The 8,847-nt window shown below is 47.8% G+C and overlaps 1 protein-coding gene across 1 annotated transcript; it reads left to right on the forward strand.

The window, feature by feature from the left end:
* Positions 1 to 2,047: 2,047 nt before the first annotated feature.
* Positions 2,048 to 5,533, forward strand: KRTDAP (keratinocyte differentiation associated protein; the record flags this gene model as incomplete). Its single annotated transcript, XM_082677910.1, has 6 exons — positions 2,048 to 2,134; positions 3,511 to 3,552; positions 3,649 to 3,690; positions 3,863 to 3,907; positions 4,774 to 4,821; positions 5,495 to 5,533. 6 exons carry the CDS (start codon positions 2,048 to 2,050, stop codon positions 5,531 to 5,533), a joined length of 303 nt encoding a protein of 100 aa, XP_082534036.1.
* Positions 5,534 to 8,847: the final 3,314 nt, after the last annotated feature.

The following is an 8,847-nucleotide window of genomic DNA, read 5'->3' on the forward strand; positions in this document are numbered from 1 at the left end:
CAGCTCTCCTTTGTTGATCCTTCATTCTGCTCATGCTTCATTCAACTTCGTTCACAGCTGACGCTATGCCGACAGAACGGCGGTGAATGAGCTCTTTCAGTCCCTGTTAATGAATTGGTGAGAATTCATTACACATAAAAACTTGTGTCCTCCAGAAAAACCTTTTGGGGAGGCGCTCCACCCATCTGTCATTTTCTCACTCGTCCCCTCTAGGAACACCAGCCTTGCGTGACGTCTGCGTGGCACGGTCATCTGTGCTTAGCGGGTTTTCCTCAAGCACCGTCTCCTCAGGTAGCTCTGCGAAAGGGGACGTACCGTTAGAAAAACGGAGGAGGCTTCCTGAGGCCGAAGAGGGGCGGGATGCCGGGGACTGGGGAGTGGGGGCAGGAGGAGAATCGAACTGAAGTACCAGGTTCTGGGGCTCATGAAGACTGTTGGCGGATAAGCCCAGCCCGCTACGCCTCCAGGCCTGTTATCTCTGTGTATTGCATCAGGACGGGGTAAAGAGCCCACGCTGAAATGAGGTGTTGCTTTGTCCTGGCAGCACCCGTCTGTGTTCCAGCACCTCCCTTTTACACCAGGAGCCGGTTGGGCCACCTGAGCCTCAGTTGTGGAGAACGTTACTCGATTAGGACGTTCTATCACTTTGAGGTGATACAACTGCCAAGCTGGGGGAGTCGGGTGGGGAGCAGAATAAGCTCAACGAAATGGTGTGGGTGCTCAAAGTTCAGGACCTAGAGCCCAACTGGGTAGCTCTAAGACCTATTTTTGCTCTTTTGTGTTTCTCTATTCTTTCTTTCTTTTTTTCTTTTTTTTTAATTTTTGGCTGCGTTGGGTCTTCATTGCTGCACAGGCTTTCTCTAGTTGCGGCACATGGGCTCAGCAGTTGTGGTTTGGGGGCTCTAGAGCTCAGGCTCAGTAGTTGCGATGCACGGGCTTAGTTGCTCTGCGGCACGTGGGATCTTCCCTGACCAGGGATTGAACCCGTGTCCCTTGCGTTGGCAGGCGGATTCTTAACCACTGCACCACCAGGGAAGTCCCTGTGTTTCTCTATTCCTTGTCTTCTTAGCTCAAGACAGTTACCTCTCTGAAGACCCAAGAGTGTAAGATGGGCAGCTGGATAATGGGTCCGGCCCCAAAGGAAGAAAGCACAACTTGGTGGAAGGATGCTTGAATTCTAAGATATCCAACCTAGCGTATGCTGAATCCACCTCCACTGTGTAAGGGCATGGTGCTAGGGCATGGTGATGTATAGGTGATTAAGACATAGTTCCTGACCTCAAGAACTTGATATTCTAAGAGGGAAGAACACAAGTTACTCTAGGTACAATGCCAGAGAGATACAAATGAATTGCTATGGCAATTACGAGAAGGGAAAAGTTTGGGAAGGGGGATGACAGATGATGGGAGACATCTGGGAAGCTTAATCCAGGATGGATGTTGGGTTCTGAGAACAAGAGATGAGAGAAGGGCATTTTAGGCATAAGGGGTAGCATGGGCAGCTGCTTGGAGGAGGAAAAAGAAGGATATCTTTGGTAAGGAGTCCAGTTTGGCCAGAATGTGAAGTATGTGCAAAGGGAATGAAAGAAGGAAAAGTTAGAAGGGTGGATTGAGGTCAGAGTATGGAAGGCCTTCAATGCCAGTATAGGGAGTTTAGACAGAATTGGATAGGGTGGGAAAAAGCCGGAATTATAAGAGAGGAACGAAGAGATATAAGGCAAAGTGACAAAGACAAAAGGAGAGGTTGCTTGGGTGCCATGGCCAGTCTCTGGGAGGGACAGGTCCAACCTGTCTCCATCTCAGCTCCATTGGCATGAAGAACCCCATTGCCAGCCTACCTTCCAAGTGCCCAGGGCAGAATGTGAATTGAGAAATCCAAGGCAAGTGGGAAACAGTCCACACCTCCCCTTCCCAGAGCCCCAGGGGTGGGCGACAGGATCTGGGGGTGAGTCAGTAGGGTGGGGACCCCAGTTCTGTTCAGATCTGCCTCCCTGGGAATATAAAGGGCAAGCCTTGCCTTGCCTCAGAACACCCCAAACTTGACACCATGAAGATCCCAGTTCTTGCTGCTGTGGTTCTCCTCTCTCTCCTGGCGCTCCACTCTGCTCAGGGGGCTACCCTGGGCAGTTCTGAGGTGAGCACGTCACCTGGGTTCTCTTTCTCTTATACCTGTTAGCTGACTCAATCGGTCACTGGATAAGTGGCTCTTATCTTTGGCTATTACCAGGGGCTGAATGAGAAGCTGGGGCTCTGAGGAAGGGAAGAAAGGAGGAAGGAGACAAAGCTTTCCTGGGAAGGGGCAGAGAAGCTTATATTTCTGGAAAGGGTGGTAAAGTGTGGGGTAGAGGCTGGACATCCTGAGAGGAGACAGGGGCTGAAGTTGATCGTCTGGGTTCAGCCCCACATCTGTTTTGTTTGTATCCCTGGGAATGGCTCTCAGGTGACTAGAAGCGCCCTGCTACCTCTGGAGCTTAGGCCATACCAAGAATCCTTAGGAGTCAGTCTCCAGCCAGGAAAAATCCTGAGGTCCCTCTCTCCCCACCTTATCGCACTGTGAGGGGGATGGGGGATTGCGCATGTCGGATTTGCAAGTCTACGATAGGGGTCACAGACTCCACTGCTTAGGATCCCAGCAAGTGATGTCCGTGCGCAAGAGGGCTGGTGGGGCCTCAGGGGAGGTGGAATGAATTTGCCCAACCTGGAAGGGGACAGTCTCTATGCCATCTGACTGCTGCTAAGTGGGAAAATGTGCCCAGTGTGGCCGGAGTTTAAAAATTTTCAAGAGAAACTGGAAATCGGATTTCTGAATTCTTACTAATTAAAGACCTTTAATTCAAATTAAAAAACAAACAAGCCAAATTGTGATGAGATCTAAACATTTGGGTCTAGGCTGTAGGCTACCTGTTTGTGACCTCTGTTGTCACAAGGAAGAAATGAGGGGCAATGAGGCTGGGCAGCTAAGGTCGGGATGGCAACAAATCGGAGGCACTGAAGTACGGGGGTGGGAGGTGGGCTTCCAGCTGGAGCAGGGAGACGGAGACTCAGACTCTGGTGGCAATTCAAGCCACAAAGCAAACCGACCTCCAGAAGTAAAGGCAGACAGGGCACCTCAGAAACTTGGCCCCCACCTGCCTTCCAATCTCCTGTGCCCAGCTCCGTGGGCTGAGCGTGGGTGTCTCGGGAACACCCCGAGTCCACGGCAGAACTGCACTAGCTCGTTTTTCTTGGGAGGAATCCTCTTTCTCCGCCCTCTCCTCCTGCTGCCGACGGTGGATGCAGGCCTGGGCTCCGACTTCTCTATCTCCCCCGTGCCACTCTCCCATCCCTTCTCGACATGTGTACATCTGTCAATCATCCGCCACACTGGGACAGAGTGGGTTAACGGAGGCGCCATGGTGGAGAATGGGACTGGCCTGTGGAGGGGAGCAGAGCTGGCAGAGAGGGTTTGGGGAAGGGGATTTGCCATCGTGTGATTGATCATTTGTCTCCTTTCTCCCCTTCGCTTTCCAGGAAGGAATCACCATTGGTAATAATGTGGCAGGAATCAAGGAGGTAAACCACCTGTTTTCCCACCATCTGACTACGAGTTCGTCCCCCATCTGTTCATGTTCCTAAATAACTTTCTGAACACCCTGCTGCTTTGCCTAGACGGCTTATGCCCAGTTTCCGAACACTGAAAAGTCGCGACCTGTAAGTTTAATTCTTTAATTCGGCCCCCATATATATCTAAATCCTAAAGGAGATCGAGGCCTGAGTAGAGAGCTTGCAGAGCTGTCTTGGTCCTTCACCTTTCCCAGAGGGCTAGGGGCTCTGTCCTTCCCTGGAACTGATTCTCTTCTTGTCTCTTTCTCTCTCTGCAAAGGTTCTTAGGGATAATGAATTCCTGAACTGGAAGGCCCTCTTCGAGGTAAGCAATTGGGCGCCCTTTTTCTCCTGACGGTTGGTCCGGGTAGTGGCAACGCATTCTAGTCTAGCCCTTTTGGTTCTTTCCTGGGAGGGAGTAACTGTCCCACTTAGATGCTGCCCAACTGAAGAAAACTTCCCGGGGAGGCTGTCGTGGCCAGACCTTATTTTCCTAACGTGGCCCACAAAGACAATCTCTGAAAAGGAAAAACTTAATCAGTCAAGAGTTTATTCGAATTCCCTCATCCTCCAGGAAGACACTGAGGCTCTAAGTTGGGTGACTTACCCAAGCTTAGAAGGCTAAGTCAGTGGTAGCGCTGGAATTAGAGCCTGTAGTGCGTGACCCGCACATACTCGCTACATGCCCTCTTGCAAATGTCTTAACTTCTCTGAGCCACGGTTTCCTCATCTGTGATGTGGAGACAATGACAGTACCAACATCAAAAGACTGCTATGGGGCTTCCCTGGTGGTGCAGTGGTTGAGAGTCTGCCTGCCGATGCAGGGGACACAGGTTCGCGTCCCGGTCCGGGAAGATCCCACATGCCGCAGAGCGGCTGGGCCTGTGAGCCATGGCCGCTGAGCCTGTGCGTCCGGAGCCTGTGCTCCGCAACGGGAGAGGCCACAACAGTGAGAGGCCCGCGTACCGCAAAAAAAAAAAAAAAAAAGACTGCTGTGAAGACCAAATGAAATCATGCCCATAAAGCAGTCAGTATAAGGCAGGCACAGAAGAAGTGCTCAGGAAATATTAATGCTTACTGTAATTATAAAACAATGACACTGTCACTGCTACAGAGTCTTCAGCAAGCGCTTACTGATCCATGCTCACCTGACCTGTAACACATCACTCTCATTCTCTTTTTCTGTTTTAGTCTGTCAAAAGGAGACTTCCTTTCGTCAACTGGGATGCTTTTCCTAAGGTAAGAGGCAGTGGGCATTAGGAGAGAAAGGAGGCTGGGGGTGAGGGAAAAAGCAGAGGATCTCAGTGGGAGAGTGGGGAAAGTGAAAGGAGGATAAAGCTTCTTCTGATCAAAGCTAAGTAAATCACACAGAGAAACACATATATCATATGATATCACTTATATGTGGGATCTAAGAAAAGGCTACAAGTGAACTTACCTACAAAACAGAAATAGAGTTACAGATGTAGAAAATAAACTTACGGTTACCTGGGGTGGGGGTAAAGGTGCGGAGGGATAAATTGGAAGATTGGGATTGACATATACATACTCACTACTATATATAAAATAGATAACTAATACAGACCTACTGTAGAGCACAGGGAACTCTACTCAATACTCTGTAATGGCCTATATGGGAAAAGAATCTAAAAAAGAGTGGGTATATGTATATGTATAACAGATTCACTTTGCTGAAACTAACACAACATTGTAAATCAACTATACTCCAATAAAGATTAAGAAAAACAAAGCTAAGGGAAATCGCAACTACTATAACTCAGAGGAGAACAGGAGCTTAGACTGGGGCAGAGATTCCTTTCCACCAGGGCGCCACCCTATCCTGGGCTTTCTTAGTACTCCGGCTCCCCGCCTCCAAGGGTCTCCAAACTGACCGTACCCTCTCTCCCCACAGCTGAGAGGAATGATGGGTAAAGCTGCGGATGCCCAATGACCAGCCCCTTCGAGACCCAGCACTGCTGATACCACTGAAAGAGGGGGCCAGTGTGGGATCTGATCACCATCCTATCTATGATCACTCTTTGCTGCCTCAGTAACTCCAATAAAATGTTTTCCAAACAAACGGCTCCCGTATCTGCATCTCTGCCCTTATCCTACTGGGCTCTAGAAAGGAATTAAGATGGAGTGAGCTCCAAGGCTGATAGGCAGAAATCTTGACTTCTGAGAGGGTAGGAAGTAGTGAGACAGGAGAAAGTGGGAAGGGCAGGTATATCAAGCCGGCAAGAGACCCCTTGTGTCTTAGCACCTTAGTACTAGTTGATATCCTTGAGAAGCATGAAGCTGTGAGTGGTTTGGTAACATCCCCAAGGAAGCAATCCTGCCCCCTGAACTCCTGGCACCCTCCCCGACGTGCCTTCTGGGAACCTGACTCCTCTGATGGTGGCAATTCGGTATAACAGAGCTATCTGGAATCCAAGGCTCAGGACCCAGCTTAAATCATAAGAGTTCATCTGAAATCCTGTTTTTAAAATTAAGTAGGTTATAAATAAAGAAAACTGGTGGTGTGACCCTGGGTCTTTCTAAGCCTCCTTTCTTTATCTGTGAAATGAGTGTGGAAATAAACAAGAATGATAATAACTACCTTGAAGTTTTGTTATGAAAGTCAAATGAGATAAGGTATATACAGCCCTTTGCACAGGGCCAGGCATAGAGTAGGTGCTCAACAATTGCTTGTTTTCTCCACTAATCGCTCCCCTCCCCCAGAGCTACCACTCATTATTCACTCACTCACTCACTCACTCACCAATCCATCCATCCATCCATCCATCCATCCATCCATCCATCCATCCATTTACTGAAAAGGTCTAGAAATGTGGAATGGATTCAGTTTCAGTTCCTGCAGGTGTACTCTGTATGGAATCTGTGTACTCTGTGTGCCTGCTCTGTGTACTTAAAATGTTGCATTAGTTGGGATTTTTTCTGGTTTCTCTTGAAAACTGGGAAAATGAGAAAACAAGGGACCCGCGATTGGCTTAAATCCAAGTAATAGCTGCCCTCTTTACCTAGGACGTGGTCTCCAGATCAGCAAAGTTCCACTTGTCAAGTTTCATTTATTTAATTGTCTTTTGGCTCTTACAAGCAACTGAATTTGCAAATTATGGCCTGTAGCTTACTTGAAGTGGTAGACTACATAGGGAAATTAAACTTGTGTAGGGGGAGGAAAAACTTCCTTCTACCCTCTTAAATGCTGCAGCTGGCCTAATAATTAAACTGACATGAGACAGATTAACAGGAGAAAAGCAAACAAATTTAATTTTTTTTTTTTTTTTACATATACACAGGTGTCTTCACAGAAGGAAAATGGAGACCCAAAGAAGTTGTTAGGTCCAAAAGCCTGTAAGGTGCATACCTTTTTACAAAAAGAATGATAAATTGTGGGGATGTGACAAAGCAAAGGCCCTTGGACTAGGGGCAATAAATCGTGGCTCAGTGACTAGGAAGTATGTGAGGGAAACTAATGGAAGATAAGGGTTATTTTAGTAAGTTTGCTTATACAGACCGGAGTCAACTCCCAGTCTCTGATGATAAGAATGTCCTTCTCTTCCTGGTACAGGGAGGGCACCTTTCTCAAGGAAAAATTTACATCCTGCTCTTAGATAGAAAGGGGGAGAGCCCTTCCTGTACCTGCTGTTTCACAAGCGTCTTCAGCTCAAAATGATCAGTAATCAATAATTAAAGAAGAATATTTTGGGGTGGCATGTTCTGAATCCCTTCACTTGGTTCCAGCTTTCAAGGAGCTTAAAGTCTAGATGAATAAGACATGTAAATGTTGTTTATACCCGTCCTTCTAGTTAACTTACAACAAGAGACACACACACACTAATGAGAAGCAACTTATAAATGAGCTCATTAATGGAAAAGAAAAAAATGGAAAGTGGTCAAATGTCACAATCAATTAAAATATTTTGCAAAGACTGAGTGCTCATAAACTGGGTGATAGGAAATGGAGTAGAGGAAGAAGGAGGGGAAGTCCTTAAGCTACATTTATTGAGTGGCTAGGTTTTAGGGGAGGACACAAGTCATCACAGAGAAGGCAAGAGTACCTTTGAGATAAAGCAGTTCTCAAAGTGTAGTCCTGGCATCAGCAGCAACAGAACCACCGGAGAATTTCCGAGAAGCAGAAATTCTTGGGCTTTACCCCAGATCTACTAAATCAGAAACTGGGCGCAGGGCCCAGCAGTCCATGTCTTAACAAGCTCTCTAGGTGAGGCTAACGGCTGGAGAACCACCAAGAAAGGAAAGCAAGAGAATGATTAATGCAAAATTCAGGATAGTGGTTACCTCGTAGGTGGAGAGACCATCATGTGACAGGGAAGGGGCACAGGGAGGCGGATGGAAGTGACAGAAGGCTTCTATTATTAATGTTTTAATTTTTTCCTTAAACATATCAGAGGGGAGGAAAAAATATCTTTTCCTTCTACCCTTCGAGGTTCTTGGCTCGGTCTCTGTGACGAAAGACAGGTTAACAGGAGAAAAGCATATAAATTTATCTAGTATAAGTCTTACGTGACATGGGAGCAATCGTAAGTAAATGAAGACCCGAAGAAGCAGTCAAACCTGTATGTTTTTGTGCTAGTTTTTTTTTTTTTTTTTTTTTTTCGGTACTCGGGCCTCTCAGCGCTGTGGCCTCTCCCGTTGCGGAGCACAGGCTCCGGACGCACGAGCGCAGCCGCTCCGCGGCACACGGGATCCCCCCACCCCGGACCGGGGCACAAACCCACGCCCCCTGCATCGGCAGGCGGACTCCCAACCACTGCGCCACCAGGGAAGCCCTTGTGCTAGCTTTGATGGAGAGTGGGAAGTCATGGGAAAACGTGACAGGACAAAAGGAATATGAGCTCAGTGTAGGAAACTGGGGAAACTTAGCAAGGTGTGTTCACTAAGATTCCTCTTGGGGGGTCCCTCTATCTTCGAGACAAGGATGATCCTTTCCCCTGGGTCTGAGGGAGGGCACTTCTCACATGAGGGTCTTATGACTTGCTTCTAGGGAACGTCAGTGAGTCCTTCCTGCACCTATTTTCTCGAATTCCTTCAGCTTGAAATATTCAATATGCTGAGGCACCATATTTTGGGGTACGGTGTCCTGAACCCCGCCAATACACATTTTATACATACTTATGTATGCAGCGTTCCACGCCAATATGTGACCAAAACAAGAAAATGGCTTTGAGTAATTTGTGAGTGCTGGGGGGATGCAGAGTAAAGAAACAGCTGGAGTCTAGGAAGACCGGAATCTGGAGGAAAAGA

This window comes from Grampus griseus (assembly GCF_964374135.1).
Source record: "Grampus griseus genome assembly, chromosome: 19".
Taxonomy (NCBI): Eukaryota; Metazoa; Chordata; class Mammalia; order Artiodactyla; family Delphinidae; genus Grampus; species Grampus griseus.